Here is a 21,459-nt window from a genome sequence, read left to right as displayed (position 1 = left end):
TGCTCCCTCAAATAGGATGAACCACCATACATCATGGCGGCATATATTATCCATTGAGGCCATTTCCTGTTACGACTCGAAATAATTCTGTTACTCCTTCGCGAATTTTGGACCTATTACCGCCCTGAACTTATGATGTTATCAAGTTAAAAGAGATTGTCCTAACTACAGTAAAGGTAAGGTGTTTATCTCTTTCGTCTGGGCCGTAAACAAGAGGGTAGCGCGTGGGGTTGTAGCATCGTCGTCACCGTACGAATCTTTTGTCCGTCTGTGTGGGTGTTTTGTTTGGATGTGTGGTTTACATAATACCGCGGTAAGGTCACCTCCTGGCGGTCATACAAAGATGTGTCATACCTGTGTGTTCTCACGTTCTTTATTTAGAAGAGGAACTAACAACTAAAGTGCGTCGTTAAGGCTGGTTGGTGTTGTCGAGAATCGTACGCATAGACAAATTATACTAAAGCCTCATATGATATAGGAGAATTTTACTACGTTCGGCTAGATTCAGGAAGTTGATTTGTTTGTCCCACGATGCCGCACAGGTAACATTTCACATTTTGATTTTTGATTGGTCATCGTGACCTGGCCTGGGCCGTCAGTAGTTTCGTAACTGTTTGTTGTAATTTGTAGTTCACAGAGTATTTCTACGTATTCCTGTGAAAAAAGTTTTGGGAATCAATTTGACTGGAAAAGTGTCAAGATAAATGGTCAGGAAAATGTCATTTCCTTGAATAACGGTCTCAAAAATTATATTAGCTGTTTGATTTTCAAATTTGTTACTAGTATTGATATGTTTAACCTAAATCATTAATCTTTGCTCATGATTGATTCTTTTGATTGAATTGATAAATAGATGATCAGCCAAATAATCTCCAAGCAGATCCACACCGGGCGCGAAAATCGTATGTGCTAGCCAGAGAAGGTCCAGTCAGCCAGAGAGGGTCCTACCGGGCTGATTGGACCCTCTCTGGCTGACTGGACCTTCTCTGGCTAGCACATACGATTTTCGCGCCCGGTGTGGATCTGCTTGGAGATTACAGCCAAATGCTTTGATCAATGTTTCCATGTTCATGAAAAAAAAGATGAATCATGAAAATGGACTTTTGTGTCTTTTATTTTGACAAAATCTGAGTCCCGGACTACCAGTTTTAACCATTTATAAAAGTATATACGGAAAATGTAGATCAAATTTGAAGATCATTTTGACAATCTAAATCAAAGGAAATATGATTTTGATGATTCATGTTGCTTGTTATTTTCCACAGCTTGACAGTTGCTACAATGGAAGAAGAAGACTTCTCAGGTGACAGTGAGTTGGACCAACCGTCAGATGCAGGAGATGAACTTGACTTTGAGGAGGAGCAGTGGGGAGGGGGGTCCAGGTCCAGCAGTAGGGCATCTCAACAGTCAAGGTCATCAACACCAGGGAATCAAGACTCAATAGGTATGTACATGTAGAATGTTATAATATATATAAGTTCTAAGACTTGAGTTGAGGTCACTTAGCTTAAATTGATTGTAAAGTCAGGGATCTCCCCAGAAATATGTAGCAGGATGGGGGGAGGGTGCCGGGCACAGGATACGTGTCGCGAGGGGGGAGGTCTGGAGGGGGCGCACAACTCTCAAAAGGAGAGCGGATGTTGCCTTTTGCCTTTTTCAGACATAATGGAAATTATTTTCTGCAACTTCAGCTTTACATCTGAAATTTCTAGTTTTGAGCAAAATTACAGGCTTTGCTGGGTAAAAATTGGAAAAAATATCCTAACTTTGAAAATCAACAAGATGGAGCTGGGATTAGAACAGGATGGAGGAGCGCCACTGTACCATTCTTTAGGGAGATCCCTGTAAAGTAGTAACGCTTACTGCTATATTGTACTGTCACTACATGTACACTCAGTGTACTTTGCTATAACATTACATGTTATATACTGTACCTACATGTTATATAGTCGAGTATATCCTGACAGAACCTGCTGCACTGAATATGTCTGGAAAACATTGGGATTTAAACTTTAATCCTCTGTAAGTGAAACACTACTAGTATTCCCTCAGCACTTTAAGTGGGAAGATTTCAGCCAAAAGGAATGAATCGTTTTAATGCAACTTGGGTTGGTTTCTCAGAAGTTTTGTTTCAAAGTTGATCTTAAAATTAAAGTGTGTTGGACTGCATCCACTGCAAGAAAAATGACATCCAAAAATGTCCAAGTGCCCATCTGACGGGACGACTGGTTGTACGTGCTAACGATGCTATCTGCCAGTCGGCTGTTGCCCCCTAGTCCAAATGTGGAAAACCATTCCAAATGGCAAGCATGCCTATGTTTGTTTCACATCACATGATCTCTCCCTTCTATGTTTTATTCCAGCACACACTGGTACATATATTACTCCTGTTATTGTTTCAACTGCGAACAAAGAACACCAGGAAAACCTTATTTCCCCTTCTACTGCAAAATTTAGTCCCCATGAAAATTGATTCACTATATATATAACTGCAGAATTGTGAACAGAACTGTTACAATCAATGGTGAATTTTCCTTCTAATTCTATGCTATTGTAGCCAATAGAAACTTTAGAATCCGAAATGCCACATTGTCAGAGGTAACAATTTTTACTTCCAAAAAGGCCATTGGATACTGTATACTCTTGAATAATTTACATCGATGATTATACGGCAGGTGTCCCTTAAGCTTTATGCATTATTCTGTCTAGCCATTTGCATGGTAATTCCTTTACTGGTGAATAACTCTCATGTTACACAGCACTGCCTGTACTAATTACAGCTAACATGCTAAATCGTAAATCTGACAGGCTATTACATATGTTACTGCCATTAGAAAGTGTTACTTGATCAAGGTTGTAAAGTATCTCCTTCAAATTCAGATTCAACAGCCAGTCCGTATAATCATGTTCCAGTTCCAATTTCCTGTGGAAGCATCTAAGTAATACTATATATAATGTGTACCTACAGTAAACAATTTTAATGGCGGCAGAAAAGGAGATGTATAAAGAACTAGCTAATAATCTATTGAAATTGGAAATGTTCAATTCATCGTCACTCAGAAATAGTCATTGTCAAATGATAGACTCAGAAACATAAGCATAAATATTTATGAAAGTTTAGTTCATATTATTAATCATAGTGTATTGATTTTTTGCTGTTTTGATTTGGTCCAGACGGAGGTGTTTTTGGTTACTAGTAAATAATTATGTCTGAATGCAGGTATTTTCAGTTATATAATTTGGTCTGACTCTGAACACAGTTACATTGTATCTTTAATTATATAATTTGGTCTGAAGTCTGAACAGAGGCTCATTGTTAGCCTGATTGTCATTCTGTTTCAGTTCCAGGCTCTACCTTCACCAAAACCTTTGGTGAAGGTAGAGCCTGGAACTGAAACAGGATGACACTCAGGCTAGCTCATTGTATTCTCAGTTATATAAATTGCCTGGAATGCAGTATTTTTAGTTACATACCCTCTGGTCGTTTTTTCATGGGTCACTTATTAGACCTAGGTTCTTACATGTAGGTGAGGTGTCGTTGACAATGTTACATAAAGGTTGCATACAGAAGCACAAGTGGACTGTTTGAGAGGACAGTTATGTAATAGGGGTTTTGAAAGGCTCTACATCAGACAAAACCATTTCATAACAACACTTCCTGCAAAAGATATTATTTATTATTTATATTCATTGATTAAGACCACAGTTGGCAAACTGTACACAATTGTTTCTTGTATAATTTGTTAGACCTTTGTCCCCTATGATAGATAACAAATTGGTATGGTCCTATTCAGTGTAAGATGTTACATAAGGATGACTTATGCTGGCCAATAGTAAGCAAGCATCTCATATGTCAATCAGTATCAGTGCAGTACAAACGTTTTGTCTGACAGGACGAGTTACCTGTGTGGAGGGGCAAAATTGGTTGTTACTTTTGTCTTTAGTTTAAATCTTGAGGTAGGTATGGTTTGTCACAAGTACTGTGTGCATTACCTGCATTTACAGTATAGGTATATGATTATTGACTGGTGCAGTTAAGAATAGCACAGGTTGGTGTGTTATATAACAACATTGCAAGTTTTCCCATAGGGTTGTTGGGTGTTACGTAAAGCTACTACTAGTACTGTGTTACTGTAAGTCTTAATGATATATACGCCAATGATCTATATTAGTATCTACTAGTACCAACTGGCCAAATCCAGTTGTTCTTGTGGTATGATGATCATATCTACATCAGTACATGTATTGTAGTTTTAACTTTATTATAATTTGTTTGTTTGTATGTCTGACATAACCAGTATACTGTACTTCCTTTCGGCATAGCAGTTAACACACCAGTTTTGTGTGTGTGTGTGTGTGTGTGTGTGTGTGTGTGTGTGTGTGTGTGTGTGTGTGTGTGTGTGTGTGAGTGTGAGTAAGTACAACTTGCATGAGACAGTGCTATAAGGTTTTATCCACTCACACTGGGATGGACCCCTACTCTTTTCAATGATGATTCCATTGTATCTATGTACCTTATGTAACTGTATGTGTGATGGCATGTACTATTTGTATGATATAGTATTATACAAATAGAATACATGATGATGTAAGTTTAAGAATGTACTAGAAGTCTGTTGTTTATAATGCATGTTGTGGTATCACTAATAGTAAATGATCATATTATGTAGCTGTAGAACATTGTGAAATGTCTCATATGTAACTGGATTTCTATGTATTTCAGATATGGGTGAAGCTGACGCCTTCAAACATACAGAGGAAGTTGGCGACAACAAGCCAAATGACGGTAAAAATCTTAAAATTTCCTAGTAAGAGTTTAAAATGTGTATGTTACTTTATTGGCTGTAAGAGCTAGCACATGTATCAACTGGCAAATTATTGCAGTCTTTTCGAAGAAGGTCATGAAAAATAAAGGGTGCGGTTGCTTTTTAGATTATAACAGAACAATTCTTTTGTTAATCCGTTCTTTTATCTGGTTAAAAGCTGAAGGAGAAGCTACATCTACATCCTTCAATGATGGCAGCCAGACGGCAGAAGAAAAAGGTAAGAAAAGAAAGAAAAAGACTCCACAACAACCTGGGGAGAAGAAGAAACGCAAGAAGAAAGAAGGAGGAGAGAAAAAGAAGAAGAAATCTAAGCCAGGACATCTTCGGAGAAACATCAGGTAAAGTAACAATCTTAATGTGAAAATTGACCAATACGTATCATATTTGTAAAGGGTAGGAATATTTGAAAGCACTTGAGGGTGATATTTGATAGATATTGGGCAGCAAATAGGATGATGACTTTTTGTCCTTGAATTTTATATGAGAAATTAGTTTACTTAATGTATACACAAATGTATACAGTAAAAGTTATTGAAATTTGAGGGGTCTATACATACAGAAATTGATATATTACAGTCTTTGAAGCTAAAAGAATGCAAGCTTGTTATTATCAATCAAATATTGCAAAAAGCAGGAATAACATGTTTTGAGCTGTCACTGTAAAATGAACATAAACGTTGTAAAATTCCTTTCCATAGTGTTTGGCATTTATCTCAATAGTGGTGACACTATGCCAAAGTAAAGATAGCAAATCATTACCTTGAAAGATATCAAATTTGATGCTTTCTTGCAGAAAACTTAAGGCAGACGACAAGTTGGAAGCGGAGACCCTCGCTGCCCAGCAGGAGGAGATGGAGAGGAAGCGGCGTCTGGAGATGCAGCGCTCCCAGAACCTGCCGACGCCCGGATTCATGGCTGAAGACATGGACCTGGCAGACCTCGACTTTAGCACAGGCCAGCTAGACTTCAGTAAGGAGTTCTCTTTTCTAGAAAGTAGAACTGTTACACTGTTGGGATCAATGGATACAGGATTTAGTACCTGATTCGTCTTGTACAGTCAAAACTGCCCAAGAAGACCACAGATCAGGGGACTGATGAAATCTGGTCTATATGAACAGGTGGTCACTATAGACAGGATTCCTAATGCTTGTGTCAATAGGAAAAATTATCTAAGGGACTACCAAAAATGGTCACATTTGCCAGGTGGTCCTTATGTAGAGGTGGTCAGTTGTACAGATTTGACTGTATGATTCATTGATTTTTATACCTCAGTGCATTCTCAATGAGAAGCTATTATTTTAGGATACTTATTATTCCAGTTCTCAGTGGCACATTTCAAAGTTGTAATATAAGCATGGTTGGTAGCTTCATAAGTACATTTGTATAATAATGGCCACCACTAACTGGCCTATAATCACATTGCTATCATTGTGTAAAAGTATCTACATGTAGTTCCTCACACATGTGTAATACATGATTGTACTATATTTTTATCAGGCAATCTCATGGAAGCAGAGGCAGAGCTAGCACCCTCTACTATGTACACAGAGCCAGCAATACCAGCACCTGTACCCCCGACAGAGCAACCTGCAACATGTGCATCTACAGAGGAACCCCCCGAACCTAAACTGGAACCCACGCCCGATGAAACACCCACGGAAGATGTAACTGTGCCAAAGGTCACCCCAGCTCCAGCCCCAACTCCCATGATGCCTCAGCAGGCAGACGACAGTGATGATGTCATCTGTTTAGACAGTAGTAGTAGTGGGGACGAGGAGACTACAGCAAAGACAAGCAAACCTACAAAAACAGGTGAAGGTACATGTCTTTCTCTCCCCAAATTTGTATGAACTATGATAGTTAACTAAGTACTACATGTAGATGTTAGTTCTCTCAAAAGTTTTTCACAGTTTATGTAATACATGTAGTCCTATTTAAACCATGCTCATACTACTTTACTTTCCTGGGTTAACTTGATTTGTCTTAGATGTGTCGTACTATATTTAGCTGTCATTTGATGGAAAAGAGTGTCGTTAATCTTTGCCGACTGTTGGTTCTGTCATAGTCACACCTTTGCTGAAAATTCTGCAACTTACAACAAAATTTGTCCCTGCATGCCTTAAGGTTTGACTGGAGTTAAGAAGCAGTATTTACAGGTTTGACGTATGTCAAAGCCTGTATTGCTTTAGTACGATTGTGATCACGTGGTCTATGGGCGCCGCCATGTTGTTACGTAGCAGTGCATCAGCCAATGATATCTAATTTTGTCACTGTGACGCAAGTCATTCCTCTTACTTATTCATCGCCTTTTTACTTATTCATGACATCTGTAGCTCAGATACATCTTCTACTGAATATATAATAGTCATATCAATATTAATTCGGTACCTTTTTACAGGGTCGTCACTATTGCTTCTTCATTACATCATCTGCTGAACATTTAACATTATCAATCATTGCCATCATTCAATATTCATTCATTTGCAGTTCAAGCTTTTTGTACTGTCTAGGCTAGCCAGTCTTCCCACTAGAAATACCACCGACTAAGCTGGTAACTTTTGTTTGTGGGTTAACACTACATGAAAATGCAGTTGAATTGCTGCTGAATAGAGATTAACCAATACTAAACTGGTATCAATTAATAGGCAAGAAGATAAGTTTTTTTTACTATCTTGACGAAATCCACGTTGTTAGATAATTAACATAGATAATTGATATATTCATGTGTAGTTCTGTCTCTGATCGAAGGTAATTAACATATTAATAGAAACTGATATAACACCTCACTGGTAAAGGAAAGGTGTTTCATCTTTAAGTCATATGTACTTATCATTATCGTCTTTATGTGTATTATGCCAATATGGACCTCATTTGCATAATTTATGCAGAAACTTCATATTTCCCTTATGCTAAATGCTACACATGTCATATAAGAGGTGAATGTCGTTGTAGGACTGGCGAATACAATTGAAAGTTCAGTATGCTAATTATGGCCTCATTTGCATTATTAATGATTTATGGAAAATCTATGTTTTCCTTACAATAAACGTTACAGATGTCATATTGGAGGTGTAGGCAGCTTTAGGATAGTCAAAAATAATGGAGGAGCATTATGCTAATGAGGGCTTCATTTGCATAATTTATGCAGAAAAGTTATACTTCCTTTAGGGTAAATGCTAGGGATGTGATATTAGTGATGTGGGTAGCTTTAGTAAAGGTGAATACAATGGAATGTATGTTATGCTAATGAGGACCTCATTTGCATTATTATTGAAGAAACTTCATATTTCCTGTACGATGAATACTATGGATGCCACATTGGATGTGTAGGTAGCTTTACTAAAACCATTATCTTTAGGTGTGTTATGCTGATGATGACTATATTTGCAAAATCAAATGCAAAAATGGTAGGGGCTTTATATTCGACATATATGTAGCTTGAATAAACAACGATGCTGTTTCATACCTCTTTTATGAATGGAGATAAATATTCTTTATTTAGGGTGGCAGAAGTTAGGGTGGCAGAAGATGATTACCGAGTAGTTTTGAGGCTTCCGGGAGTCAGATGTGACGTCATAATATTATACCAGTGCAAAGGGGTAAATGGTAGGGTAGGGTGGCAGCCGCAGACAAAACAGACGAACAGTGATGCGCACATGGTATATGCGATGTCGTTCTTATAATCAAATTAACATGGCATTACTAATTAGTAAATTATTGTGAATAAAAAATACTTTTAATCTCCGTGGAGGAGGGTACTCGCGACAGTTATGAAAATCGGCAGTATGTGTGCCTCTGACCATGGATACGCTGGTGCAATGGCATTATTATCCCTATATAATGTTCTTGGTTGGTATTGATTAGGCTAGTAATGTCTTCTCCATAGGCAAACCTGTCTGTATTTGCCGCTAGCGCAAATATTTACTCTAGTTTTAAGGATAATAATACACGATTTAAGGTCCAACTTTAAGAGAGTTGTTTTGATGTTGTAGATGTAGTAGAGTTGGGGAGTTCTGATGATGATGTGATGATTGTGAGTGGGGATGATGAGGACCAGGAAGAGGAGGAGGAGGAGGATGACACGGGGAACAGTGGGTCTCACACCGACGATGCAACCAACCAGCCCGACGCCCTGGGGAAGGTCCTCATCAATGTCAATCATCCGTCAACGGAGTCGGACATCTTCCTGTCATCTCAGCTAGGGAGGTCTGTCAAGCCTCATCAGGTGAGGAAATGATTTGTATAGCCGGTATATCCGCCCTTTAGCGTAACACCCCAGTTTCGCAGGCACCCAGTGTGGCAGCAGCTGGGTGTATTATACCAACAACTGTCACTCCTAACTTTTGTATATCTAGCTGCAAGCGTTCTTTAAAGATATCCAGCAAAGATGCCCCTACTTTTCTTGGTGATAATGAATTCCACTCTACAATATCATAGTTCTAGGAAAATACACATTTTTGAACACATAAACAAACTAGATATTCAGCATTCATTTTTTTCACCTTTTGTTCCAAACCTTTCTTACCTTAGATTTTAGATACTCCCACAACTAATGTTGTATTGGTCAGCAAACAGCCCTCCTCCAGAGCTTTCGGTTTTGTCCAATACAGTACAAGAAAAATCAACTCAGCTTTGTTGGGTACTCAGACCCCTTTACCTCTACCACATGGAATTTTCCCACATCCTGTCTTCAGGAAAATTGTGAAATAAGAATTCTATTGCACCAAACTGTATGACTTTACAGTTGGAAGCCTCAGAATCAAATTCTACATTTCAGAATCTCTGCTTATTACAGTCAGTTCTATGTGTTTTGTTTATGTAGTATATGTAGTATGATTTGATGATAAAGTTTTTGCCTTGCAGATTGGAGGGATCCGTTTCTTGTATGACAATCTGGTAGAGTCCTTGGAGAGATACAAATCCTCGGGTGGGTTCGGCTGCATCTTGGCTCACAGCATGGGTCTGGGGAAAACTCTACAGGTCAGTGTATTGATATCCTCCAGTCCTTATTCATGTTACATGTATTTGTTATCAGAACAACAGAGAAGACAGTACGTTTATTGTTTTCCAGAATCACAGACTCGTGACTAAAATGTGTGAGAAAAGAACTCATACTGTCTCGATGTATACTGAAAATGGGAAAATTTGTTGTGTGGTAGCCATATGCATGAGTGTACTTACAGAAGTGACACTTGTGAGGTAGCCATGCATGAGTGAAGTAAAAATAGTTCAGTAGTTGTATAAGGCCCTGTAGTGTAGTTGAAGAAGTGATACTTATACTATATATAGCATTACAAGATACAAGATAACTTTATTGGAAATTGCAGTGTTGCCACTGAATTAATTACCAGTATGGCAGCCTTGAGTGTAGTAACTGTGTTATAAAATTTACTTGATGTGGCCTGAGGGCTAATACGTAGCAATGGTAAATACATGTACAATAGTTACTTTAACACTATCATGATAGTATATTGTACATGTAGTAGTTTTCTTTCATAATGATTCTAAGTTTCTGCTGTCCACAGGTGATCTCCTTTATCGATGTCTTCCTGAGACATACGGAAGCCAAGACGGTCCTGTGTATCGTCCCCATCAACACCTTACAGAACTGGTCAGCAGAGTTCAACATGTGGCTGCCCACCAAGGAGGCAGTGGACACTGCCATCCAGCAGGGGATAGCACAGGAGGGGGAGATCCAGCACAGGGAGTTTGGGGTGTATCTTCTCAATGACAACTACAGAACCAACCTGGCTAGAGCCAAACTTATCGGTAAGAACTGTCTGACTCTGACTGCCTTTTTGTTAGCTTCTGTTGTCTATTAAAGATGTCATCTGGCTGATTTGTGAAACTTGGATATGGAGCAAAAGTAGTGTATACACGGTGACCGTGTTTTGTTTTGTAAGCTTATTTTGTAGGCTTGTCTGTCTGTGTTTGTGTGTGTTTCACTGTTTCTACACTGCAGTTTTTGTATGTTCTACCAGAGGGAGCAATGCTGTTCTTTTTTTTGAAATGTTGTTAATATAGGGTTATACCAGGGGATATCTTTGATGATCTTCCTCAAGCACCAAGAGTCAAAGGCATCCAGTTTCTATTTTAAGTTGTACATTAGTCTCCATGTCTCAGCTCCAAGGACAGAGGGGACTGATTGTAGCTGCTAATTTGCTTGTTTTTGATGGAGCCATTTTTTCGGTACTATTAATATCATGTCTTTCATCCATGATAACAGTGATAAAATACAAAAGGTAAGTAAGAAAACGAACATGTGTCTATTTTTGTTTCAGATAAGTGGTTTAAGACAGGAGGGGTTCTCCTGATGGGGTATGAGATGTACAGACTGCTCATCTCCAAGAAGATCATGTTGACAAACAACAAGAAGAGGAGGGGCAAGAACCCCAAGGACATGGAGGTCATTGACCTGGAAGAGGAGGACACCAACCTCGCCATCCTACATGGTGAGTCATTGTTTCAATGGGATTGTTTTGGTCACAGAAACCTAAAATACATACTGTAAATGCCTTTTAATTTCGCAGTAGGGAGAAAATGGAGTGTTTGCGCTTGAGACAATAGTAGACAAGGGGGTAGGAGGGCAAAAATATTTGTGGTGGTTTTGAGTTAGCGGCGAAGAGCTTGCTGCAAAAATCGGGAACATAAGACCACTCCGAACATTTCTATATTTACAGTAATTGCTATATGTCATGTTGCAAAATTGAATTTCATTATGTTACCAATTGTAGACAAAATTCATTTTTGTTTGCTGCACTTGAATTTCGTGGCATGTTGAAATCAATAATTTGTGTGTTTTTTGGTTGGGAGTTGAGATAAATTTAGACTAAGTAATACAATGCGAAATAGAGCATATGTTTGACTTACAGCATACATTGTATTGATTGAAAATACCATGGTTAACAAAAATCCAAGAAGCATGGAAAAATTTAGTGTGGAAGATTGATTTTATGTTCTCGTTTCTTACTTTTCTTTACTGTTGTATGTATTTTTGTCAGGAGTCTACAAGGCTCTTGCTAAACCTGGTCCAGACCTTGTGATTTGTGACGAGGGACATCGCATCAAGAACGCCCACACCAGCGTGTCACAAACACTCAAGAACATCAGGACTAAGTAAGTTGGAGTTGTAGTATTTAACTGTATGATGATGATACATGTATATTAGAAAGTTTAACATTATATGTCTAGGAATGTTGATGCTGTTGTATCAAATTTGTGCCATATTGTATATGGTGCAAATTTACCTTCAGATCTGTGTAATATGTATATTATTAGTACATTTTGTATCATGAATGTCATACTTGTACAATGTATGTTACCAAATTCTTATACAGCATTGTAATTGTACTTAACTCGATTCTGCCTCTTATCTTCTGCAAAATAAGAATCCAAGTTACATCCTCCAGGGCTCAAGATTCCTTTCTGGGAATATATGTACCGGTTCCCCTAACCTACAAAATTAATGTAGAAATCTAAAAAAAATGGGTGCAAAACATTAAAAAAAGTAGGTCAACAAAACTGTTTTCAGAGCTTCAATCAGAAATTTTACAGCTAGATTAAGTTTTTCTGGCACTTAGATGTCAAGAATGTTGTGTATACGTGTGTACAACACTAAATATGATCCCTGCCCCCCTCCCACCCCAGGAGAAGAGTAGTTCTGACAGGGTACCCCCTACAGAACAACCTGATGGAGTATTGGTGCATGGTGGACTTTGTCAGGCCAAACTTCCTGGGTACGAGACAGGAGTTCAGCAACATGTTTGAACGACCCATCGCGAACGGACAGTGTATAGACAGCACTCCTGAGGTAAGGAGACGTTGAAGTTGCAGGGTTTTGGCCCATTTTGTAAAATGTTTTCTTCGATAGTATATTTTCAAGAATGATCATAGCAATGTACTATACTATTTTATTATTTTTCTAGCGTATGCCTTATTAAGCATACAGTAACATTTTATACAGTGTCAATGGTCTTGCCATGAAATTCATGTATGTCTGAATATTTGTTACCGGTACATAATGTTTTGAAAGCGCTGACCCAACATCTTTCTGGTAAAAGATCACAGTGCCTGATAGCGTGCCAGTAAGTGTGCCATAGTGTCAAAAGACAAATGATAAGTTCTTCTTCCAATTTGCAGTTGTCATCTTTAATCTATGAAACTTTTGTGTGTGTTTCCCAGGATGTGAGATACATGCGGTATAGAGCACATGTTCTCCATAGTTTACTAGAGGGATTCGTCCAAAGGTACGTAACTTCTTATTTGAATTCTCTTACCAGTGATATATGATATTCATGCTTAATGATGAATTTCATGGTTTATATTGAGTACATTTGTGTTGTGTATAGCTTTTAGATCTGGCATCTTTTCTGTTGGTCTTTCCCCAGGAGAGGGCATGCGGTACTGAAGTCTGTTCTTCCGCCCAAGTACGAGCACGTTCTGCTGGTCAGGATGTCCGCCATACAGCGCCAACTGTACGCCAGGTTCATGACCGCGTTCAGGGAGGCGGGGGCAGCTGGCTGGAGCAACAACAATCCTCTGAGGGCATTTTCTGTCTGTTGCAAGGTTAGCTGCTTTTTATTGGTTCTTACCTCGAAGTTTGCATTAATGATAGATCTTTTTGGCAACACCTCGATACCAGAGCCAATATCATTTCATTTGTTCTGCCTTTCCAGATCTGGAATCATCCAGACATTCTGTATGAGATTCTGCAGAAGAAGATGATGAACGATGACCTTGACATTGAGGATGCAGAAGCATTAGGCAACAAGTCAAGGTCAAGGTCAAACACCCCAACCATACCGGATGGGTCCAAGAGGTCAGGGTCACCGGCAGTACCATTGATGGCTTCCACCTCTGGGGTAACAGGTGAGGAAATCTTTTGTTTTTGGCCCTTTTCGAACATTTTCAAAGGTGCCTTTTCTGATTTGCAAGTTGCTGTAGCTTTTGAATAGATTTGATCCAATGCCTCTCAGTTTTGACATTCAGTGTGAAAATATGGTTGAGATTTAAACAATATTGAGTTCAAAACATGAAACTGGTATGCTGATCCTCATTGAGTAAGTGTTCAAAGACAAAAATGGATAAGTACTGAATGTTTTGAAAATCTCAAGCTTCAAAACCTTCATTCAAGAACAAAAATGTCTGTAAAAAGAATGGGTGTGTTGTTCTAACTGTTGTTACTAATCTTTCTCCTATTTTTAGATGAGAACAGTAACAGTAACGGCAGTAGCAAGGACCGCAGGTTTACGCAGGACGTGGGACTGACGACATTCCAGGAGAAAGCCAACCAGGGCACCAACTACAACTGGGCAGAGGACTCCATGAAGGACTACACCCCTGGTGTTCTGGAGAATGGGGGCAAGATGCTGCTGCTCTTTAAGATCATAGAGCAGAGCATCAGGGGAGGGGACAAGCTTCTTGTCTACAGGTTTGTATGCTACAATATTTTAGAATAGTTAAAATCTTGAGAAGGAATATTTTGAAGTGTTTTGTTATCGATTAATGCCTTGATTTGGCTAGTCTTTTTGCAAATCTCATGTAAATGACATTCCAAGTTGAAACCATTACTGTAACAGTTTTGTCAAAATGTAAAATCAGAGCATTAAACAACTGCGTTGAAATGAATGTAACATAGCTACCATGGGTGTGCTATTTTTTATGTACAAGAGAGGTTTACATTAATGTTGACTTTGATAGAAAAGAATGATGTTCAGACATACATTATAAGTTGTTTTTGATATAATTTCTGTTGTACATCTTGTACTTAACAGCCAGAGTCTGAACACCTTATCCTTGATTGAAGAGTTCCTGGCCAAAACTCCGATGCCAGAACCTCCAACCGGTTTCCCACACAACATCCCTCTGAGATGGGCTAAGAACAAGACTTACTACAGTAGGGACATGCCGATATGGCTTTTCTTTAACATCCTATCCTATGTCATGTGAACAGACTACATGTACTACATGTATGTATAGCATCTAGATAGAATGAGGTAAGGACGTTGATTTTTATACATTGAATTATTACTAGATATTAGAATTTTGTCTTTCAGGTTGTTGATACTGTCTGACAGTGTACAAAGCCATACTTTGTATTTTGCAAAACCAGTCAGTTTTTTTTTTTTTTTAGTAGAGGCATGTTTCTAATTTGATAGAATCAGTTCTTAATACTCCTTTGCCACACCTAGGTAATCATACAGTAGTGAGGTCACACGATGAGGATAACAAGGCCAACTGGGAAGTTGCATTCTGTTCAGATCCAGCCCTAATGCTTCTGTCCCAGTTCCAATCCGGGGCAGGCGAAAACGAAAAATGAAAGATATATATCAAGAAAATACATGTAATATTTGGTTAGGATTAATTGTTTTACGTTTTGTGTCTTTTGTTGTCTTTTACATCATAATAATATTTTTCGTGCCCACAAGCTGCCCTTCTTGGCCTTGGATTGGAAAAGGGACCGAAGCATAACACAGAAACGAGAAGCTCTTGCTGTATGGCTCCTGGTTTGAAATATGTTAGTTTTTCCCCAGTGAGGTTCTATAGAGTTCATATTTGTTGTGTTGATTTCTAGGATTGGATGGCAGCACCTCGGGACAGGAGAGGGAGAAAATGATCAATCAGTTCAACGCCCCCAACAGTCCAACATGGCTGTTCCTTCTCTCTACAAGGTGAGAATTTACAATCATACCAAGACTCGAACAGTACTACGATGCTTTCCCATATGTGTATTACAGTCTGGTGGTCAGGCTGGCAGACAATGTTGTCTAGAATTCTTTTTAAAGGAAACTAGAGGCAGATGTTTTATTTTCAATGGGTTAATAAAATGATGATATCCCTGCATACAAGCAGATACCTGTGAGCCTCATATAACTGCAAAATCTGCCACCAAACTTTTCAGCTGCCTTGACTGTTTGAAAATGTTATCATGTCAATGGTGTGACTAGTATCTCTATCTCTCTTCCTTTGTGGAACTCATATAATGTCTTTATTTGATTGCAATTAGTCTCTTGTCATTAATTCGCAATTACAAGATTTTGATAACCTGTGCCCCCCTCCCCACCAGGGCTGGTTGTCTGGGTGTGAATCTGGTGGGAGCCAACAGAGTCGTCGTGTTCGACGCGTCGTGGAACCCGTGCCACGACTGCCAGGCCGTGTGCCGCGTGTACCGCTACGGTCAGACCAAACCGTGCCACATCTACAGGCTGGTCACGGACAAGTCGCTGGAGAAGAAGATTTACGACAGACAGGTCAACAAACAGGGCATGTCAGGTGGGACTGCTTTCAGATTTTCTACTGCAGGGAGTCTAATTTCTGAAAATTTTTTGCCATGGTTATGTTTTCGGAATGACTTCTCCACAAATATGCGTTTCCATTGTATACTGTACTACAGAAATGTTTTAACCACAAACTTACAACACTTTATGAGCCTGTTTTCCCCTCCTATTGAGAAATTTGAAGTCCCTGTGAAAATTAATGAATTTACAGTATTTCTCTTTGCCAGAATCTGGTCCTCCATATAACTCTCTTCAAATATTTTGAAACCATTCCTAACACATTGTCTTATAAAATCATCAAGATGATATGTTAGAACTTAAGAGTCTTATAAAGAACAAGGATTACAATCATCTAATGTATCACTGATTTTACACCATGCAGATCGAGTTGTAGACGAGCTACAACCAGAATCTAACTTCACAAGGAAGGAAGTGGAAGACCTCTTTAGTTATGATGTAAGTGCCAAATACCTTTCTTGTTGTAACTATGTCATCAGCAATACACCTGCTAGATTAAAAGAAACTACATCTAGAACCTATTTCATGTCTTTAGAAAAACAGGTTGACTATGCACTATCATGTACATGTACTTGCTAGCTACATGACAGAACTGGTGTTTTATACCTGTTGACAATTAGCCAGTTATTGATATTATCATCCAGATTTATAGAGTTGTGAGTCTCATTTAGAGAACTGAGTGAGAAAAGAGGATGACCCAGCAACCAGATGATAATTTTACTTTTTCTGGAATTCATTCAGGATTCTGAACCAGTGTATGAGGACTTTTCCCAGGATGCCCCTAAGTTCGCTGACCCCATCCTGCAGGGCATCTGTACAGAACACAGCAAACTCATCACCAAGGTAACAAACTTGTGCCCTGTGAGAATATGTCACCTTGCACTCACATTAGATAAAAGAAGTCTGAATACATGTATGGCAAGTAGAAAGAATGTCAGACTGTTATGCATAGTAGATATTGTTAAAAGGGCTTTGCATACAATATAAACATGTAGCTGCCTACATTTCCGTAGTTCTCCTGCAATAATTACTGGTTCTACTTCTGGCTGCTAGGTGGAGCTGCAGCAAGATAAGTCCCAAATGTGACTAAGCGTGTATCCCCCCTCACCATGGTTTATGGCAGGACACGATTTTGAAGTATATAATTATATTTAAACTGTAATACACTGATTTGCCTATCATACATAACCCACAATTCTTTGTATACTGTGCCTTATGGAGAGATGTTATCAATTACCTTTTTGTCAACAACTTTCTTTTTTTCTGTTTTTCAGGCTCCATTCCAACACGAGTCCCTGCTAATCGACAGGAAGGATCACAAACTCACCAAGGCGGAGAAGAGAGCAGCTAAGAAGAGCTATGAGCAGGAGAAGCGCATGAGCGTCAGTAACTACTCCCGACCATCCTACTCCGCCTTCTACCCCCAGCAACAGTCAGCGGGGACACCTGGCAGCTCAGGAGGAACTGCATCCATATCCAGCCTTATATCTTTTGCTAGGGCACAAACAGGGTAAGAACTCTGGCAAACATTCTGTCACTATTTCAAAATACACCATCTCTCCATACTTGATTTATTGAATGAATCTGCCTATTCAAAGTATAGAATTTGAAATACATTGTGTACGAATGTAGAGCTTTTTATCGTATTGTCCTATCCCAGAATGCCTCCGATGATACACCGTCCGGTGGCGAATGTTCGTCCCATCCAGTCCACGCCCATCCCGATGCAGCCGCGTACGTCTGGCAGCAACGATGTCCAGGTCTTCCAGCGAGGGGGACACAACATCATGGTCAACCACGTTAAGACCACCATGGGTGAGGACGTCACCGCTAACTTTACTTATAACTTATCAGGGTTACTTATCAAGCCAAATTCAAAGCCATAGGAGAACTCCAAAGGTGCACAGATAGTCTCCAGAGACTGGACTGCCAAAGAAGAAGAAATCTAAGAACTAGTATTTGTGTGGCAGAATGAAGAGCCTCCTGGGTTCTCAAGAAGCCTTTAGTTTGCAACCACTGCTTCTCCCATTGGGTCAGATACTCCTCAAGATCTCTAGAGCTGGCCCGTTAGACCTCTTTTAAATAGGCATCATGTGTAGTGATGATTTCTGTGTTTGGTCCAGAATAAAGAGCTCCAGGTTAGGAGATGTTCCTTAATTAGCAGCCTTCAGAAACCTTTCTTCCCCTATTGGTCAGTTACATGTAGTCCTCAAAACTGATTTTGTAGCCCAAGAGCCCAAAAATCTTTGGATATACGTTTAAGATACACATACAGTCATGTACTTTGAATGTAAAACTTGCATCAATGTAAAACATACAAAAGATGTTGAAACATTTGTTTAATGAAGTATCCCTGTATATTCTCCAGACATCCCCATCCCTGGCAGTGCCAGTTCCAGCTCCTCTGTACAGAAGATCCCTGCCGGCAGCCAGATCACCGTGATCCGCACGCACCGCGGCATGTACATACGCACCAACGACGGCAAGATCTTCGCCGTGCGAGCAGGAGCACCAGGTATGAACCAGGTTCTCCGAGGGTCTCTGAGTTCCGCTCCGAGTAACCACGGCAACCAAGGTAAGGCCAAATCGAAGGAAAAAGACTTGTTTCTCAGTCTAGTACATTTGCATCAACCACAGACAAAAAGATGTGGCTCATTTCTATTCCTTTCTCACATCTGCATCAGATTTCACTGCTGCATTTCTTCCTTAAACTGTTCACGTTTTCATTCCCATCTACTAACACTGTCAGCATTCACCAAAAAACATCTGTACGAGAAACAGGAAAATACTTTTCTTTGGCCTCAACTTGACATTGTATTTCATGTACATGATGAATGTGTGACACTATATTTTGTCACTAATTAAGCTAATTGTATTGAATGTACATGTTGGTAGGTTATAAAGATTGAATATCCACACGTCTATTTCCGTACACAAAAGTGAAGCGCTTACCAACAAACTTTTGATCTGACCTTTGATCCTTCTCAAGTTGACATGACTTGAAGCTTACGTGTATGTTATGTGTTAGGTTGTTGTTGACATCGTGCCAAACCTTAATTTTTTTCCTCATTTTACTGTGAACTAATTCTTGCCGTTGCTGCTAGATTTACGTTGATATAACATCATAGAAATGTTATAATTCGTGCACATACATGTAGTGAGCTGGGTAACTTTTTCTTCCCATCTCTGCAGGTATCCCTGTTCAGGACAGTGGGCCATCCCTGTCCGCCTCAGCGGTGAACGAGGCCCTTGACTCTGCTACAGCCTCCTCGGCGCCCCCTGGTCAGTCTCTCCCCCGGTCAGTGGCGACGTCAGCACCAATGGTCAGTGCTCTGCTGTCCGGTACTCCCTCCCAGGGGCTGCTCGGCCGTTCATCACCCATGGTATCAACGACAACAATCACGGCGACGTCAGCCAATAACGTGGCGAGTTCGTCAGAAGCAGCAGCGATGAGGCAAGTGTACGGGGGCGCGTCTACTGCCGAGGTCCCTCCGTTCCTCACCACATCAAGTAAGGAGCCATTTGGAAATGGCAAACAGGACGGGAACAGTAGCGAAGCTGACAAGAGCACGACACAGAGACCGGAGTCGACAGGAGGGCTGAGTTCTGGGAGCTCGCTGTCCCGTCCTGCGAGTCAGAACCTGGAGAGAACGTCGCCCATCTCCCAGGCGGCCGACAGTAGCGTACCGGCCGTTACATCATCCGGCGTTCTGCCCTCCATCCCGCCTCTAGTCTCCCAGCAGAACACCACGCAGAGTGGGGGGATTCCCAACTTCTCCTTCCCCGCCCCCAGTCAGAGTCAGGCTCTGAACATGAACATTCCAGGCATGGGGAACATATCCCCCTCCCCCTTACAGAACCTCATGACCTTCGTCCCCAGCTACCTCAACCCAGGTGCGGCCCAGCCCCAGCCTGGCATGATCCCCGGCATGTACAACTACCCCGGCATGATGCCACCCTTCGGCCTGGTGGCAGCACCCCTGCCCTTCCTTCCATCTGCCCCACCCCCCAACATGCAGGGAACACTCGGTAATGCTGTTCCACTCAGTGGGTACCCTCCCCAGCCTGGTATGGCTATTCCAACTAGCACCACCACCACCTCTCAGGAGGCAGCTAAGAGTACTGATGAGATGAGATCGTCACCGTTCAACTTTGACGACATCGTCCAGCTTGACTGAGTCGGTGGCTGAAAGACTGAAATACTTAACTAACACCATATTCCTAACATCTTCTGTGGTATCTGCAAGTCTGTATCAATTAACAGGGGCTATTGTAGAATACTTATAATATCAACATCATGTAAAAATTCTGTGGTGATTTTGAGGAAAATTTCTGAAAGAACGTCATTTGAATTGGCTCTCTTAATGACAACATATCTGTTGTGTCATGTCTTTCCAGCTAAATGTTGTAGCTTAGTGTACATGATATAAACAAAGCATTAACCCTCTTCCTAGTACTGTAACCAAAACAAATTTAGATACACAGATGGGCTGCAGTAGGAAGAGGGTTAATGTCAACAACCTTACTCATCTGATGAACTGTCCAGTTAACCCTCATCTCACCAATGGCAACATTGGATTTCTCACAATGGACATTTGGAGGTGTACATATTGGAAACAAGACAACATCATGTCCTGTGTTTTACTGTTAATTTCTACTTTCTACAAATTCTGTTTAGAGAGAGTTTGAATTCTGAGAGATGAATTTGCCTGAAGCTTTGACAAAAATATAGTGGTATAAAACATGGACCCAGAATGTATTTTGAAGGTAAAAATGAGAACTTTAAGTTAACTAACATTTAGTGTAACAAACATTCAATTTGTATCTGTAAAGGAAGGGAAAATATACTAATTATCATGTGAATATGTGTAGTGTAGGTATATGTTTGAGAATAACTCTATACTCAATCTGATATTCAGTGGATTGTAGGGTTGGCAGACATATGAAGATATGAATTGTAAGACATTATTCTTGGTTATGAAACATCATATCATGATTGGCATTTGCTAAAGGGATCCAAGAATGCCCAGGGGACAGGGTTTTCACTCTGAACTGTTATGTCAGAAATTTGCATTCAACTACGGGATAGGAAACATGAAATCAGATTTAGTAAAGGACAAAGCTACAAACCTATCCAGATTTTAGCCTCCAGTAGCCTGCCTGGAGATGTGACTTGCTACTTTGGGCATGTTAGAAAGACGGTAGTGGGGCCCTCTATCATTTCAGAACAAAACTGCAGGGAGTTTTATGGGCCCAAAGTCAAAGTGAATGGCTTCCTTTGCAGCCATGGTTAGTGAAGTTGTATTCAGTTAAAGACACTGAGTTCCTTGTCATGCCAT

At 40.1% G+C, this 21,459-nt stretch overlaps 1 protein-coding gene across 4 annotated transcripts; it reads left to right on the top strand.

The window, feature by feature from the left end:
• The first annotated feature begins 20 nt into the window (after window positions 1–20).
• Window positions 21–20,398, top strand: LOC136435404 (helicase ARIP4-like). Of its 4 annotated transcripts, none has more exons than XM_066428876.1 (25): window positions 21–176; window positions 1,266–1,444; window positions 4,724–4,786; window positions 4,984–5,164; window positions 5,620–5,795; window positions 6,324–6,644; window positions 8,819–9,051; window positions 9,690–9,806; window positions 10,352–10,595; window positions 11,108–11,278; window positions 11,828–11,942; window positions 12,474–12,636; window positions 13,008–13,072; window positions 13,214–13,391; window positions 13,502–13,694; window positions 14,031–14,256; window positions 14,600–14,721; window positions 15,400–15,496; window positions 15,892–16,097; window positions 16,485–16,558; window positions 16,862–16,963; window positions 17,395–17,630; window positions 17,781–17,935; window positions 18,489–18,695; window positions 19,313–20,398. In XM_066428876.1, exons 2-25 carry the CDS (start codon window positions 1,282–1,284, stop codon window positions 20,296–20,298), a joined length of 4,794 nt encoding a protein of 1,597 aa, XP_066284973.1. In that variant the 5' UTR covers window positions 21–176; window positions 1,266–1,281; the 3' UTR covers window positions 20,299–20,398. The 4 variants fall into 4 exon arrangements, with proteins under 4 accessions (XP_066284973.1, XP_066284972.1, XP_066284974.1 ...); XM_066428875.1 differs by lacking the exon at window positions 21–176 and adding an exon at window positions 408–542 and having other exon boundaries at window positions 6,324–6,638; XM_066428877.1 differs by lacking the exon at window positions 21–176 and adding an exon at window positions 409–542 and having other exon boundaries at window positions 18,489–18,635.
• The last annotated feature ends 1,061 nt before the right edge of the window (window positions 20,399–21,459 follow it).

The sequence above is a fragment of the Branchiostoma lanceolatum genome, chromosome 5, assembly GCF_035083965.1.
Source record: "Branchiostoma lanceolatum isolate klBraLanc5 chromosome 5, klBraLanc5.hap2, whole genome shotgun sequence".
NCBI lineage: Eukaryota > Metazoa > Chordata > Leptocardii > Amphioxiformes > Branchiostomatidae > Branchiostoma > Branchiostoma lanceolatum.
The sequence above is the reverse complement of the archived record's forward strand: the minus strand, read 5'-3'. Positions and strand labels throughout refer to the sequence as shown.

What these genes read in the sequence shown, in the direction of transcription:
- LOC136435404 (XM_066428874.1), top strand. An exon ending in CGACAACAAGCCAAATGACG is followed by an intron (nt 4,787 to 4,983) that starts GTAAAAATCTTA and finishes TCTGGTTAAAAG; the next exon opens with CTGAAGGAGAAGCTACATCT. An exon ending in GACAAGCTTCTTGTCTACAG is followed by an intron (nt 14,257 to 14,599) that starts GTTTGTATGCTA and finishes TGTACTTAACAG; the next exon opens with CCAGAGTCTGAACACCTTAT.